The sequence below is a fragment of the Petaurus breviceps genome, unplaced genomic scaffold (assembly GCF_028583685.1).
Source record: "Petaurus breviceps papuanus isolate PSGF00001 unplaced genomic scaffold, PetGlider_PUasm1.0 227, whole genome shotgun sequence".
NCBI lineage: Eukaryota > Metazoa > Chordata > Mammalia > Diprotodontia > Petauridae > Petaurus > Petaurus breviceps.
This window is the reverse complement of record NW_027185896.1, coordinates 9,611,204-9,627,209: the sequence shown is the minus strand read 5'-3', so window position 1 is coordinate 9,627,209 and position 16,006 is coordinate 9,611,204. Positions and strand designations below refer to the sequence as shown.

The following is a 16,006-nucleotide window of genomic DNA, read 5'->3' as shown; positions in this document are numbered from 1 at the left end:
TATTTTCATTCATTCATTTATATATCAATTCATTTGTTTTGGGTTTAAATTCAGAATTTTCTTCAGTTTTATAGTCTGGGTATCCTCAACTGTCTTCACAAAGTATGCTGTTAACACCCTTTTTTTTATTACACTAGGTTTTTTTCCTACAATTTCAGTTTACAAACAAAACCCAAATGGCCATTCCATACAAAGTACACTCATTGAAAATAGCTAACTATTTTTATATAATAGTAATATTATATAAATTATTATATAATAGTAATATATAATATAATCTAATTCGATGACTAATTCTGTATTGGGAAGGCTATAGTAGTAAGGAAAGTAGACTGGAGTTGTGATATCCAGATTAGAAATAAGAACAGATTCTCTCTCCTTGGAAGGTTGAGTCAGTTTATCTGACTTTGGTTGAAGGAAGTTGACTTTCTTTGTTTTCTGGGCCATTAATTAATTTTTGGCAGTATTTGTGGGACAGTAGATTCAAACATCAGTGTATACAGGCTGTCATATTGGAATTCTAGTTTGTGCAATTTGGAACCAGATAGTAGATATTTCATTGTATTTCCTTTTGCCTAGTAACAGAGGCCAAGGTTCAGCAGGAATTAGCTACCTATCCTGAGCCCCAGAAATCACCAGCTCAGCCAGCAGTACTACCAGAAAAGCAACAGAGCCATCCTCAGGCACCACCTGATAAAGAACCTGAGACAAAAAAACGAGAAGAAGGAAGAGAGAGACGCTTAGGTCAAGAGCAAAGGAGGGACTCAGAAAGATACCCTTCTCGAAGGGAAGGACATGATTCCTCCACCAGAAGAGAAAATGAGAAGGAACAGTGGTCTGGAGAGTCACGCCAGGATGGGGAGAGCAAAAGTAAGATGCCAGAGGCTGATCATTAGGTTTAACATTTGTATATATTTAGATTTCAACATGTTTCCAAGAAAATTTTCTAACTTAAAAGTTGACAGGGAATTTTCCAGCTTTTTTTCTTCTTTCCCAGGGATTATACTAGGAACAGACTATTATTTCTAGAGTTGCAAATATTCTGATATAATTGTTAAAAATTACACTTTTGTACATAGATAGAACTTTTAGAGTAAGGTGAGATCTTGATATCATTTGGTCTAACTGTCCTATACAAGGGAAGGGAATAACCATTTATATAGTACCTACAGTGTGCCAAGCACTGTACTAAGTACTTTTTTTTACAAATATAATCTGATCTTCACAACCCCACTGTGAGGTAGGTGCTATCTCCATTTTGCAGATGAGGAAGAGTCAGGACTCAGTAAGTGACTTGTGCAAGGTCATACAGCTAGTAAATGTCTGAAGCTGGATGTGAACTTGGTTCTTCCTGACCTCAGGTCCAGTATTCTATCCACTGGCCCACCAGCTGTTTCTAATACAATGCCTCTGTATAAGTGATAGATTTGGAATATAAGATTCAGATTTGAATCTTAGTTCTTCTATTTACTACCTGTTTTATCTTAGGCAAGGAATTTTTTACCTGACATCCACTAACCCTCAGAGATTCCGTTGGTAGACATCAGGATTTGATGAACTTCTATCAGAAAAAACTGACATTTATTTTCACTAACCTCTAGTTGAAATTTATCATTTCCTTTGGTTATGAATGTAGGCAACAAACCACGAGTCTGAGAAGGGGTCTGTATAACAGAATGATTAAGACTTGCTGCCTCAGGCAAATCATTTCCCATCTCTGTGCTTTATTTTCCTTAGCTGTAATAGGAGTGGGGTGTAGGACCAAGTAATTTCTGAGAGCCTTTCCAGCTCTAAAGCTTGATCCTATGAATTTGCGTTTTTCAAATGTCAAGAGATTGAATTATACAAGAAAAGCAGCAGTACATTGTTTCAGATTTCTAATTTTGAATCTTAAAGAGGGGGGAAAAATCCTGACCTCTCAGCATAACTTGTGAATGTCATCAGTGTTGCTGAGTAGAAGATACTTATTATCAGAATAAAGAATCCACCCAAGGGCCCACTATTTGTAAGAGTTGCCAAGGTATTAATTACAATTTTGCAGATTCACCTTTGTCTTTTTTCCTCCCCTCATCCCTTTCTGTCACTTTTTTGTCTTGCCAGCTATTATGCTTAAGCGAATTTATCGGTCCACTCCACCAGAAGTAATTGTGGAAGTGCTAGAACCCTATGTCAGACTTTCTACCGCCAATGTCCGAATCATCAAGAATAGAACTGGCCCTATGGGCCATACCTATGGCTTCATTGACTTGGATTCTCACTCGGTGAGTTGCCCTGCTCTTTAGATGTTGTTGAAGGCAGGAGAATGGTGGGTGAGACCATTAAGGAAGTTGGGGGACTTGTCATTTGGAGTCTTGGAGGACTGCCTTGGTCACACAACTTCTTTGTTCTATTCATTGGGTTTATGTTTTCATATGAGGAATGAACTAATGGACTAGAAACTCCATGCAGGAGGGGATTTCTTAGTTTTTCTTTGTGGCAGTGACTTCAGAGTGCTGTATACAGAAGACAGTTAAGTATTTATTGAATCAATCAATCAATTCCCATTTATTAAGGACCTCTTATTTGCCAGTGCTGGGATACAAATACGAAAAAGAAAGTCCCTTCCCTCAAGGAGCTTACAATCCAATAAGGGAATACAACACACAAAAGGAAGCTGAAAAATAGGTTGGGGGAAGGTAGGGGTGGGAATGGGATATGATGGAAAAGTCAGAGAAGTACCAAAGTAGTGCAGCTCAGGAGAAAAATGAGTGTATGTTCCACTGACCTTAGCTCTTCTTAAATGGAGAGTTCAAAAGTTCATGGCTCCATCAGTAATCTGAGGGATGGAAGGTGGGGATGAGGTGAGTCCCAAGGCTGATAGGATCTCTTGCAAGATGATGAAATTTTTCCCAATAAGGACCTTCCTGGGGCATGGTGGGAAAGTCAAAGCTTACCCAAAGTAGTATGGTGTAAAGCCAAGCATGAGCAGCTTTCCAGAGGACTGCTGCTGTGAATAACTTTAAGATTCTGATCACATAATATAGTGAACTCTATTTATTCAGCAGTAAACTAAAGCAAAACATTCACAGAAACCAAAGTACAACATTTACAATGTTATAATATAATAACTTGTCACTAAAATGACCACATAGTTTTCACTAAATTGGCCATATAGTTTTAAACAAAAGATATCATTCAGTAAGTCCTTAACTCAGTCATCCTTAAGGAGCAAGCCTCCTTAAGGGACATAGTACAAAGGTCAAAATTCTCAACCCCTAGGTCACATTGTCTTAATCTCTCAGTCAAAAAGTCTTCTTTCTTCTTGTTTGGAGATTAGTATCTAATCATCCTTAACTCAATCATCCTTAAGAGGTTCAAGGTACAGAGTACAAAGTTCTCCTACCCCTAGGCCACAGTAAATCATGACCTTCTCAGTAAGTACTAAGTACCCAAGGAGAGGTCTTTTCATCTTGACTCCAAATTCCATGTTTCCTCTTCCTTGGGTGCAGTTTCTGCATGAACCTACCCAATCTTCACCTGGATTCATAGGTAGGCAGCTCTCATCTCCTTGTCCGGTTCCTCACCCAGTTCCATATTGAAGCTAACAGTGTCCAGTCTACCTCATTCTTCGCAGTTTCTTTTTCTGGGAAGACAAAGCTTAACAGAGTCAAAACAACATTCGTGCACATTGCCGGCACCATCATCAATTCACTATCTGCCTATGTGTAATGTAATGCCAAAAGAAAGGCAACTTCCCAGGTTCAAAATACCAGCATAGGTGCTCTCTATTTTATTCAGTGACAAACCAAGAACAGAGAAGATCAAAACATGACATCATTCCAAATTACAGCATTTACTAAGTGTGATTAAATAATCTCCAAGGACTACCCCACCCCAGGACCTTCCAATCATTCAATCAATTACAAAGTCTCTGTTCTAAATACTTCTCCACCCCTAGGCTATACCTTAATTAAGTCCACCACAAAACCCCTGTTCTCAAATGGAGATTAGTTTCCAAACATAAAGTCAAAAGTTCCCCACCCCAGGATCACAATTGAATCTACCCCAGAGTTACAGCAAGTTTAAACACAGCACTTAATACCCAAATGGAGGTCTTTTCTTCATCTTGACAGAGGCAAGTTCTCAGCAATCTTAGTTCCTGGGGAGACAAGGCTTAGCAAAGCCACAAGATACATTGCCAGTCCCTTCATGAATTTATCCTCTGTCTGTAGAACAGTCCTAGAACCCCTGAACACATTAGCAAAGCCCTCTCCCAGGATTTCTGTAAACATACAACAAGAAAATCCTTCTTCAGGGCTTCTGAACCAACAGAAAGGCTCCCAGACCCCTGCAACAACAGCACTGTCCTTCACCAGTGGACAGTATTCACTCTGTCTGCAGGACAGTCTCCAGACCCCTGCAACAACAGTACTGTCCCTCACCAGTGGACAGTATTCACTCTCTGTCTGCAGGACAGTCTCAGGGCTTCTTAGCGAACAGCCAGGTTCCAGGACTTCTTCAACAAAAGGACAGTCTTTCACCAGTGGACAAATCTGGCAAAATAACATCAAAACAGACAGACAAAGTACCAGCAAAACAGCCATGTCTCCTCAGTCCTTGGCAGCTCAGGGGGCAGGTCTCAAAAGTCCAGGGCATTTCAAAGCGGCCACCAGCAATTCTCTTAGTCTCTCTCTCTCCACGAGGTGCTGCTACCAAAAAGATCTTCCGCCTCTCTCTTATCTCTCCAAATCTACGTCACCAGCTCCTCCCAGTTCAGGACTTTCTTTTCACATCAAAAAGTCCATCCCACAGGTGGGATTAACAAGCTCTGGGTTTTAACACAATCAATTTGAAAACCAAGCCAATACAGGGGAATCTTTAATTGCCATTACTATCACACTATGAAATCAACACAGACCCACAAACAAGGTCTGAGAACTTAACACAAATTGTCAGTATAGTCCCAGAACCTCTGAAACTTTCCTCTAGGACTTCTGTAAACAGACAACAAGAAAATCCTCTTTCAGGCCCTCCAGTAAGGTCCCAGGACTTCTGTACAAAGTATTACAAACAAAAATCAACACAGACAGAACAGACAAACAGAGTGCCACCACCACAAGTGTTCCTTTCTCAATTCTGCTCTTTCCCAGCTTGGGCTTCTTCTTATATTAGCTTCTGCCTGTTCCACCCACCTCTTATGTCCTTCCTGTTCCTGTCCTTGGCAAGTCCCTCCCACTGTGGGTTTCACAAGTTCTGATTCTTAACAAAGACTTGATACAATCATGGGTAAGGCTCAAAAGAAACTTGAACTGAAACAAAGTGCTAATTAATTAAATAGCTAAAACAAGGTGCTAAGTACTTCTTTGCTTGACATTACATATAGCCAGGGAAGAAATGAGAAAATGAAGACACTGAAGAATTTGGACTCCTGAAATATCTTCCCATATCACTGTTGTTTTGATTTGTGATTTTTGACAAGTGAACCAAACATTGATTTCCCCCATATGTAAGATAGAATTTATAATTTATCTGAACCTTCCATGTTTATTTGGATAATAGGAGATGATAATGGTTAGTAGTGGTAGCTTTTCTTTATTCTGCTACAGGATAAAAAATGATTGACCCAAATTCATTGAGCATAGGGTTTTGTCAGAAAACATTTGGTACTTGATAAGGATACAGAAAGATGATGGTTTTGGCATTTTTCTTTTGCAGTACAATTGATGTCTTAAGATTTTCTTTGATTTTTTTTTAAAGTAAGGGTTTTTTTTTCCTAGTTTTGTATCTAGTTAAAAAACTACAATAAAGACCTAGAAGATAATTAACATTTCTGTTGACTTTGATGATCCATAATCACAAAGTATTGAACTAGAATGATTGAGTATCAACTGATGACTGAAGAGAACAAAACAGATATGATCCTTGATGTATATAACTAGGAAGAAATTGCAGCCATTACTCTGACCTCTGCTCTTGGAAGGCTTATGCTTCTTTTCATTTAAAAAATGGTTAAAAATCTAAGTTTGGAAATATGGTTCAGAAACATTTAACTAATTTAGTAGAATTTTCGCAATTTTGATGGTGAATTTTGGTTTCTATCCCAGAGGGCCCAGACCCTTTCTTTCCCTGGTTTATAGTCTCTCTCTTTTTTCCTAGGAGGCCCTTCGTGTAGTGAAGATTCTACAGAACCTGGATCCCCCATTCAGTATTGATGGAAAGATGGTGGCAGTGAATCTTGCTACAGGAAAACGAAGGTAACCTTGTCTGTGGGGCATGATTTCACTGATCCTGAGCCGTGGCTGATGCTGCCTGCTAGCAACATCATTTTTCTTTCTTTAGTGCTTATTCTTTTCCTCATTAGTAATGGTAGCTTGTCCTTTCCCTTTAACTGTCTAGAATCTTAGGGTAGGACACCAGAGCATATTGTGTGTTTGAGGCTCTGTACTTCACAAGCTGTAGCATAATCCCCAGCTGAGGACTCTAGAGGGAGGAATTCCAAGAATTCCATTTCCCAACTGTCATGCTTCAACCTCTCCATGGCTAAAAGGGAAGGTTATTGGCTGCTTTTAACCTTGCAATAGTAGACAGTCTCCGTTTCTTGCTTTCCCATCTGTAATGCTGTAGATGTAATAGAAAACCCAGAAGATGCTTGGATAGTTCACTTGCTTTTTCTCTCATTGGCATGAGAGCTCAAGTTCTTTACTCCCTTGATCTACTGTCACCAGTACCACCGCTATGTACTTTCTCTTCTGGGTTCCTTTCACTCCTATTACCTGAGGAAGGGGAAATTACTACCCTTTCCCTGCCGTCTCTGAAACACATAGCCCTTCTTCAGATTTTCAAGATGTTTAAAAATTTTGTAGTAACTATAAGACAATAGACATGCACCTAAAAGAAATAAGAGGAGAGAGTAAAAGAAATCTTAGTGTGTTAGTCTTTGATGGGATGTAAATAAAACTTCACTTAATCTTTCTTTGCTTCTTTTACTTACCTATCTTTTGTTTCTTGTATGTTTAGTCAGCAATGCCCCTGACCTCTGATCTTTCTTTTTGTTCCTGGGGCTAGTAGCTGTCCTTTATTTCTCCCAAAGTTCTTTCACACCTAGGTTTTGATAGAGCAGTGGGAAATATAAACTCTGTTAGGTTCTGAGCTTTCACAAAGAATTTAAACATCTTGCTTTACATCTTTGAGAGAAAGAGTTTCCAACTAGCCTAGTATAAGAAAGTCCTTTTCTAATATCATTAAAAAAAGTTAAACCTTTCATACAGGAATTTGAACTAGTTCACTGGAGGTGAGATTAGGAATTATTATAACATGTTCTATGGCTCAATTATGTGATTCCATTAAACAGAATACTTCCCTAAGTCGTCTGTTGGACATCCACTCAACAATAAAAGATCTGGTTAGTCTCTAGGTCTATTTTCCAGCTTGTAAAATGGGAAGAAGAGTTAATTGGCATTGCAGTGGTATGAACAGAAATGTAAATACAGCAAAAGTGCAGAACCTACAACACTTGTGACAATATATAGTGTAAAAATTGTAGATAATGTATGTTAATTTGGGTGTATTTTGTTTCTCATTTTGTAGAAACGATTCTGGGGATCACTCTGACAATATGCACTATAACCAGGTAGGCTTGAGCAGATAATGTTTTGGGGTTGGAGGATATGTTATTAAAAATCCTCAAGCTTTTCAGTCTCAAATACATGAGAAAGTGACCTTAAATTCTTCTCTCAGTACAGCTAAAAGTAGAAGAAAGATCATAATTATCAGTTGGTTTGCTTTTTAGTTCTAAGGCTTTAACTTCTTTCTTTCAGGGTAAAAAATATTTCCGGGAAAGGAAGGGAGGCAGCAGAAACTCAGACTGGTCCTCAGACTCAAACCGACATGGGCAGCAATGTAAGAGGAGTGACCTTTAGTTTCTCTCTTCTTTCTTTTTGACTTGATCTGCTTTTCTTAGCATGATCCTGTACTAACACATAGTTGACTATAGAGCACATCCTTCAAACTTTAGCCTTCTTGATACAACTTCCAGATAGAGTGCAGATTGAGACTTTGGATTTTTGTTTTTTGGATATGACCAATGCAAGAATTTGTTTTGCTTTTGATGCTACTTGTTTACACCAGGCTTTGTTTTTCATGGGAAGATGGGCAGTGGGGAGGAGGGAGGGAGTTGTAACGGAGAGAATTTGGGCCTGAAAATGTAAAAAATTAAAATTTTTTAAAAAGTCTGTGAAAAGAAGATTTGGAATCAGAAGATTTGGATTCAGATCCCGGGACTGGTATTTACTCTTTGTGTGTATGAGACTTTGGATGAACTTCTCCGCTTCTCTTTAGTTTTCCTCTCTATGAAATGAAGGGGTTAGACTAGCAGATCTGTAAGTCCCTCCTAGCTATCAGGCTCTGATTTTATAATAATCCGAAGAGTAGAGGGAAGTTTCTGAATTATACTAAAGTTTTATACTTTGAACTTGAAAGAAAATGGTATGGCACTTGGTGTCTGTCTCCCTAAGCTGCTGAGGAACCCCACTATATCCCTCAGAACTTCTTGAGGACCCCAGCAATTTCTTTCCCCAGTCTCATACTTCTCAGTTTTTAAGTACTTCTTTGAATCGAGGCTCAGCGTCAGTAGTTAAAGCTAGATAAGAAATACCAGCTGGTATGATTTTCTCTGTTGTAGATATTTATTGAATATTCATTATTTTCTATTTCTCCCAATGTAAGTTCAATTCAAATTAAGTTTTTTCATTCTTTGTATTGTAACTCCAGTCCCTACTAGCACAATGCTTGGCACATAGTAGGAGTTTAATAAATGCTTGTTAATTATAGAAAATGTTATTTATACTGAATCATAGTCTGCCCTCTCTATTTCCTTGACAAGTGGTTATCCAACTTCCTATGGTAATCTCTCCAGGGATCCCTTGATCTCACTACTTCTAGAAGCATTCCAAGTCATAATTTTTTCCATTCTAAATATTTGGAAGTTTTTCTTCTAACAATTAAAAATAACCATAAGTGGAAGGATCCTCTCACTAAGGGTCTTCAGGCAAAGGCTGAATGACCACTTTTCAAAGATTTTATAAAAACGATTCTTGTTATGAGTTGAACTAAATGACCTATGAAATCTTTTCTATTTCCATGATTCTGTGACCCTCAAGTCTGTCTCCCTGTACCTTTTTATCTTTTCTACATGGTAATTATCACTTCAGATATTTGAAAACTGCTATTATGTCTCCCCTTAAATATTTTTTTCTCCAGGTTAAAATATCCCCATGTTCTTCACTGGATCCTCAAAGGTCACTGTCATCTGTACATTATAGATCTCTGGTTCTGCCTTCATTGAGCTTATAAGTTCACTAGAATCCCATGTTCTTTTTGATATGAATTGCTTTCTAGATATTTTCCTTCCATCGTGGAATGGCGTAGTTTGTTAAAAATTCAAGTGCAAGACTTTACAATTATCTTTCTTAAAGGCCACCTTTCTAGTTTTTATTGTGGCATTCCAACCTGTGGGATTTTTTTTTATTCAGTCATCCATTTGATAGCTATGTCATCTGTGCCTTCATCCAAGCCATTGATAAAAATGTTAGACAGTATTGGACTAGACACTAGTCCATTGATCTTTTAATTGCTACTCATTGGGTCTGATTACTTTTTTTTTTAATTTTTTTTTTCATTTAGTAAAAATCAGTCTTCCTTTCTCCCCTCCCTCATCTTCTTCCCTCCCTGTAATATAATGCCAAGGAAAGGCAACTTCCCAAGGTTCAAAATACCAGCATAGGTGCTCTCCATTTTACTCAGTGACAAACCAAGAACAGAGAAGATCAAAACATGACATCATTCCAAATACAGCATTTACTAAGCAGTGATTAAATAATCTCCAAGTACTACCCCACCCCAGGACCTTCCAATCATTCAATCAATTACAAAGTCTCTGTTCTAAATACTACTCCACCCCTAGGCTGTACCTTCATTTAGTCCACCACAAAGCCCCTCTTCTCAAATGGAGATTAGTTTCCAAACATAAGTAAAGTACCTTCATTTGTTCAATCACTGAGCACAAAAAGGTCAAAAGTTCCCCACCCCTGGATCACAATTGAATCTACCCCAGAGTTACAGCAAGTTTAAGCACAGCACTTAATACCCAAATGGAGGTCTTTTCTTCATCTTGACTGAGGCAAGTTCTCAGCAATCTTAGTTCCTGGGGAGATGAGGCTTAGCAAGGCCACAAGATACATTGCCAGTCCCTTCATTAATTCATCCTCTGTCTGTAGAACAGTCCTAGAACCCCTGAAAACATTAGCAAAACCCTCTCCCAGGATTTCTGTAAACATACAATAAGAAAATCCTTCTTCAGGGCTTCTGAACCAACAGAAAAGTTCCCAGACCCCTGCAATAACAGCACTGTCCTTCACCAGTGGACAGTATTCACTCTGTCTGCAGGACAGTCTCAGTAGCTCTGAACCGACAGAAAGGTTCCCAGACCCCTGCAACAACAGCACTGTCCCTCACCAGTGGACAGTATTCACTCTCTGTCTGCAGGACAGTCTCAGGGCTTCTTAACCAAAAGCCAGGTTTCAGGACTTCTTCAACAATAGGACTGTCTTTCACCAGTGGACAAATCTGGCAAAACAACATCAAAACAGACAGACAAAGTACTAGCAAAACAGCTATGTCTCCTCAGTCCCTGGCAGCTCAGGGGGCAGGTCTCAAAAGTCCAGGGCGATTCAAAGTGGCCCCCAGTAATTCTCTGTCTCTCTCTGCCTCCACGAGGTGCTGCTTCCAAAAAGTTCTTCTGCCTCTCTCTTGTGTCTCTCCAAATCTACATCACCAGCTCCTCCCAGTTCAAGACTTTCTTTTCACACCAACAAGTCCATCCCACAGGTGGGATTAACAAGCTCTGGGTTTTAACACAATCAGTTTGAAAACCAAGCCAATACAGGGGAATCTTTAATTGCCATTACTATCACACTCCCATATCAGAAAGAAAAACAAAACTTGTATTCCAAATATGTATTGCCAAACAAAGCAAATTTCCAAATTGGAATTGGCTATGTCCAAAATATATACTCACATGTATATGTGTGTTTGTGTGGATATGTGTGTGTGTGTGTATATCTGCATTTCTCATTCTATATTCTGAGTTCTTTGCTTCTGTATTAGGAGGTAGGTTAACCTATTTAATCATGAGTCCTCTGGAATCCTCATTGTTTACTATGCTGATTTAGAGTTCCTGAGTCTTTCAGAGTGGTTTGTCTTTACAATATTGTTGTCTTCGTAATATATTTTTCTCCTGATGTTGCTTACTTTACTCTCCACCAGTTCATACAAATCTTCTCAGATTTCTTAAACCATCCTCTTCATCATTTTGTATAGCACAATAGTTTCCCATTACATTCATATACTATAATATGCTCAGCCATTCTTCTGCTTGATGGGCACTCCCTCAATTTCCAATTGTCAGTGCCAAAAGTGCCATAAATGTTTTTTTACATTTTTAATTTATTTTGCTTAGAATTTATCCTTCCTTAACCTACTCTGCATCTTATTGCCTCCTCTCCCTTTTGCCCTTTCCCTCCTATTTCCTATAGTGAAATGTATAGATAGCAGTACCCAACTCTGTATTCATATGTTCTTTTCTTCTTCGACCAGTTCTTATGAGATTGAGGTTTGTGTACCACTTCCCCAACCCTCTCTTGTTTGTATAGACTTCTTGTATACCCCTGTTACATGAGGTAATTTTCTTTAACCTTTCTTTCCCTTTCCCTCTAATGTACTCTTCTTCCCCTCCTTTACCATTCTTCTTTTAAGATAAACCCAATCACCTTAGAGGTGACTAGGTGGTGCAGTGAATAGAGCACCGGCCCTGGAGTCAGGAGGATTTGAGTTAAAATCCCGGCCTCAGACACTTAACACTTATTAGCTGTGTGATCTTGGGCAAGTCACTTAATCCCAATTGCCCTACCTTCCCCCCTCCAAAAAAAAAAAAAGGAGAAACCCAATCCCAGGGCCTCTGTTTAATTAAACTTCCTCTTTTTGCTCCGGATGATGAGATTTCAGTCTGTGAGTTCAGTCAATCAACAGTATCAACCAGTTACTAAGTGCTAAGCATTATACTAAATGCTAGGGATATAAGTACAAAAAAGAAATACAGTCCCATTCTCAAGGAGCTTACATAAAAAAGGAAGCTTTTAAGCTTAAAAGGTGGGCAGAGGTAGGGAGGAGGGAAAGGTGGAGAAGCCAGTGTTGCGTCAGAATAGTGCAGCCACATGAAAAATGACTTGTTCTGAGCTGAGCTCCCTCCTTAGATCCGAGGGTTTGGAGTTCCTGGATCCAGCCAGCCTTCAGTCAGAAGGACAGAGGACAGCGATGATAAGCTTTTCCTGTTAGCTTCCCGGAGACATAGTGGAGATGCTTTTCTCCCTTTGTCAGTCTGGAAAAGGACCCCCTGTGATTTTTTTTTCTTAGATCTTTCTGATCAGGATTTGAACTGGTTTGTTTTCTAGATCTGATTGGAGGAATTGTAGGGGTTGGGGGCAGAGCTCGCTGTACTTCTTTCTGTTACTCCACCATCTTAGTTCCTGTTCTAACCTACTATTATCAAGCTCACATATTACCATCTTATTCACAAAGATGTTGTGTGGATTTGATAAAATCCAGATATAACATGTGTGCTACTAGTCTAGTAACCCCATCAGAAAAGGAAGTTACTCTGTTATGATATATTCCTTTTTTTAAAGAAGTTTTTATTGATGTCTTCTGTTTCTTCCATCATTATAATGCCTTTTCCCTCCCACTTCTACCTAAACTGTGACAGGAATAAAACCTCTGATCTAGTTCCTTCCATGCGTGTATTTGTGACTATCCTGTGCATAAAAGAAAAACTAATATTGGCTTCTTTCTTTCTTTTTAGCTTCTTCTGACTGCTACATATATGATTCTGTCACTGGTTACTATTATGACCCCTTAGCTGGAACATATTATGACCCCAAAACACAGGTGACTTTTCAATTTTGTTTTGACTACTTTATTCTTTTGGTGAAAATACATATTAATATGTAATAAAAACTTATAGAACCAGGAAATAAGGAGGCCTGGCTTCTACTACCACCTTTGCTGCTTTCTAACCATGTGAGCTTGGACAAGTTGGAAAAACGAAAAGAAAGCCCCTGACCTCGTTTGTAAAATGATGCCTATTCTAATAGTATTGTTACTAGTGTTAAATAGAGTAATGGATGTAAAAAGTTTGTTAACATTAGAACATTTTATAAAGTTATTTAATTTACTTATTTATATAGGTGATTCTACAGATTTATTTATTTCTTTATTTCTAAAGAAAAACTTTTGTGTTAATTTCTGAATATTCATATATCTGTTGCATCAGGAATGCTAAGTTTAAGGATGTGGAGGCAGTTAATGCTTAGTGGAAAATCAGTTAGAGTTAGATGATCTAGATTTCAGTCCCACCTTTGCCCTTTAAATTATTCATGAATTTGGCCTCTGTGGTCCTTAGTTTTCTCTTGAAAAATGAGAGGGTTGAACTGCATGGTATCTAAGATCCCTTCTAGTTCTAAATTTTACAATTTTATGATTCAGGTTGGCAGTAGTCAGTCAAACTGAATCCTAGACTGCTACTCTTAACAATTTGATTTCCCATTTTGTCCATCCTGCTTTGAAGTCTTAGGGCTTGTGTTGGATTTTCTTAGGATCAAAGGGAGTTTGAAAAGGACTTTTCCCAAATTTAACCATTGTTGTTAGATTTAACATTGTTGGGGGTGGGGGAAAAGGTCTAGGTTTAAAAAAAAACAAAACAAACATCAAGCATTTATTAAGTTCCTGATGTCTGGAAAACGTTCTGTCAGGTGTCGAAGGGAGATGAAAGTTTAGTAAGCTATGGTCCCTGCCTTCAGGAAGCTCAGAAATGCCTGTACTGGATGTAATCAGAGGATCATGGAGGCCATCTACTTCAGCTCCCGTCATTTTGCAAATTAAGAACTAAGGCTTGGACAGTTAAACCAACTTTCTGTGGTCACAAAACCAGCATGTGTCAGGTGCAGGACTTGAACCCAAATCTCCCTGATTCTGAGCCAGGCCCTACCATGCTATCTCAAAATGAGGAAACCAAGGCTAAGAGGAGGTAAGGTGACTTGTCCATGGTCACACAGAGACTAGATTTGAACCCAGACTCCAAGTCATACGTTTTGTCCAATACAATGTCTCTCAGATTATGTGCTCTGTGAGGTCTGAGGAGCAAGGTCAGTTATTAACCAGAAAGGATTATGGACAACTCCCAAGAGGATTTGGTATTTGACTTGGGTTTTACAGGGGTATAGGAGTCCAGTGGCTAAAGATGACACGTTACACACCCAAGAGTATAAAAAGCCAGGGTATGTTTGAGTGCAGAGATGTATCTTCTTTGTCTAGAATGAAGAGTATGTGAAAGGAAATAAGAGATTAGTTTAGAAAAGTAGGGTGGAATCAGGTTTAATACCTTTTGAATGTTATAAAAGGAGTTTTCATATTATTCAGCATGTAATGAGGAAGGAACCTCTAATGATTTTGGAGCAAAAGAGTATCTAGTAGTAGCACAGTCTAATAGAGAGCTGCTAGATTTCAAGTATGCCATTGGGGGGAGGCTAGGTGGCACAGTGAGTAGAGCACCGGCCCTTTAGTCAGGAGGACCTGAGTTCGCATCCGGCCTCAGACACTTAACACAAACACACACAAAAATTAGCCGTGTGACCTTGGGCAAATTACTTAACCCCAATCGCCCTTCAAAAAAGCAAAAATAAAAAGTAGGCCATTGAATGGTCTGAACTGTGTTTGGGAACAATCACTTTGGCTATTGTTTGGAGGATAGATTGAAGCTGGGAGAGTTTCAAGATAAGGAGAATTATTAGGAGGCAGTTGTGACTTTCTAGGCAAGAGGTGATAAGCACCTTAACTAAGGAAGGTCTGTGTGTGAGTAGTAATAAAAGGATGAATGTGAGAGCTATGGAGATAGAAACAGAAAGGTTTGGCAACTGATCAGATATATGAGGTGAAGGAGAATGAGAAGTCAGGTATAATGGGAAGGTTATGAAGCTGGAAGACTCAAAGAGTAGTGGTGCCATCAACAGAACTAGGAAAATTTGGTAAAGGGGTAAGTTTAGGGAGAAAGGTAATAGTTCTATTTTGGATAGATTGAATTTGAAATCTCTAATAAGTAGCTGGTCTTGTGGAACTGGAGCTCAGGAAAGGAACTAGGCCTTAATGTATAAATCTGTCAGTAATCTGCCTGGACAAAATTCAAGCTATAGGAACTGATGAGATGAATAAGAGGGTGAAAAGGGCTGAGGGCAGAACCTTTTGGAAACCCCCCACAGTTAGGGTGCTCAAGTTGTCAGATTGTAGGATCTGCACAAGACTAAATATATCATCTTTTTAGTCATCCAGATTCCTAGGCTTGTTGTTAATCTTTTTTTTTTTTATCACTACCCACATATACATTCATTTGTCACATCATGTCATTTCAACCTTTACAATAAGGTTGTTGTGAGGATCAAATGAGAAAATATTGTAAAGTATTTAGCATAGTGCCTAGCACATAGTAGGCCCTTAATGTTTATTTCCCTCCTTCCTTCCTACAGCATCTCTTACTTCTGTCACTCTTTATTTACTCATACAACTACTACCCTACTCCATTTCTCACTTGGACTTTTGCAATAGCCTAATTGTTTTACCTGACTTGGGTCTTTCTCTTTTCTTTTTTTTTTTTGGTCTTTCTCTTTTCTAATCCATTCTTTATACAGCTGCCAAAGTGATTTTTGTAAAGTATAGCTTTGACCATTTAATTCCCTTGCTCAGTAAACCCCAAAAGCTAACTAATTGCCTCTGTGATGGCTTTTAAAGCATTTGAATCTGGCCCAAAAGCTATGTTTCCAACCTTATCTATAACTTCCCTTCCCACAAAAAATAGAGTGATAGTCTAGTCAAAGTGGTCATATTGCTGTTTCCTCACACACCATACTGTATCTTTTCATCTTCT

The 16,006-nt window shown here is 38.7% G+C and overlaps 1 protein-coding gene across 4 annotated transcripts in view; it reads left to right on the top strand.

Moving 5' to 3' along the window:
- The window catches only part of RBM6 (RNA binding motif protein 6), a 104,903-nt gene that overhangs the window by 80,945 nt on the left and 7,952 nt on the right, over positions 1–16,006 (top strand). For 3 of the 4 annotated variants that reach the window (XM_069095681.1, XM_069095683.1, XM_069095684.1), the window contains 6 exons: positions 580–870; positions 2,101–2,261; positions 6,136–6,233; positions 7,567–7,609; positions 7,797–7,878; positions 12,893–12,978. In XM_069095681.1, the coding sequence (XP_068951782.1) occupies positions 580–870; positions 2,101–2,261; positions 6,136–6,233; positions 7,567–7,609; positions 7,797–7,878; positions 12,893–12,978 (761 nt within the window). The remainder of the gene's footprint in view (positions 1–579; positions 871–2,100; positions 2,262–6,135; positions 6,234–7,566; positions 7,610–7,796; positions 7,879–12,892; positions 12,979–16,006) is intronic. The other variant, XM_069095682.1, reaches the window with a different exon arrangement.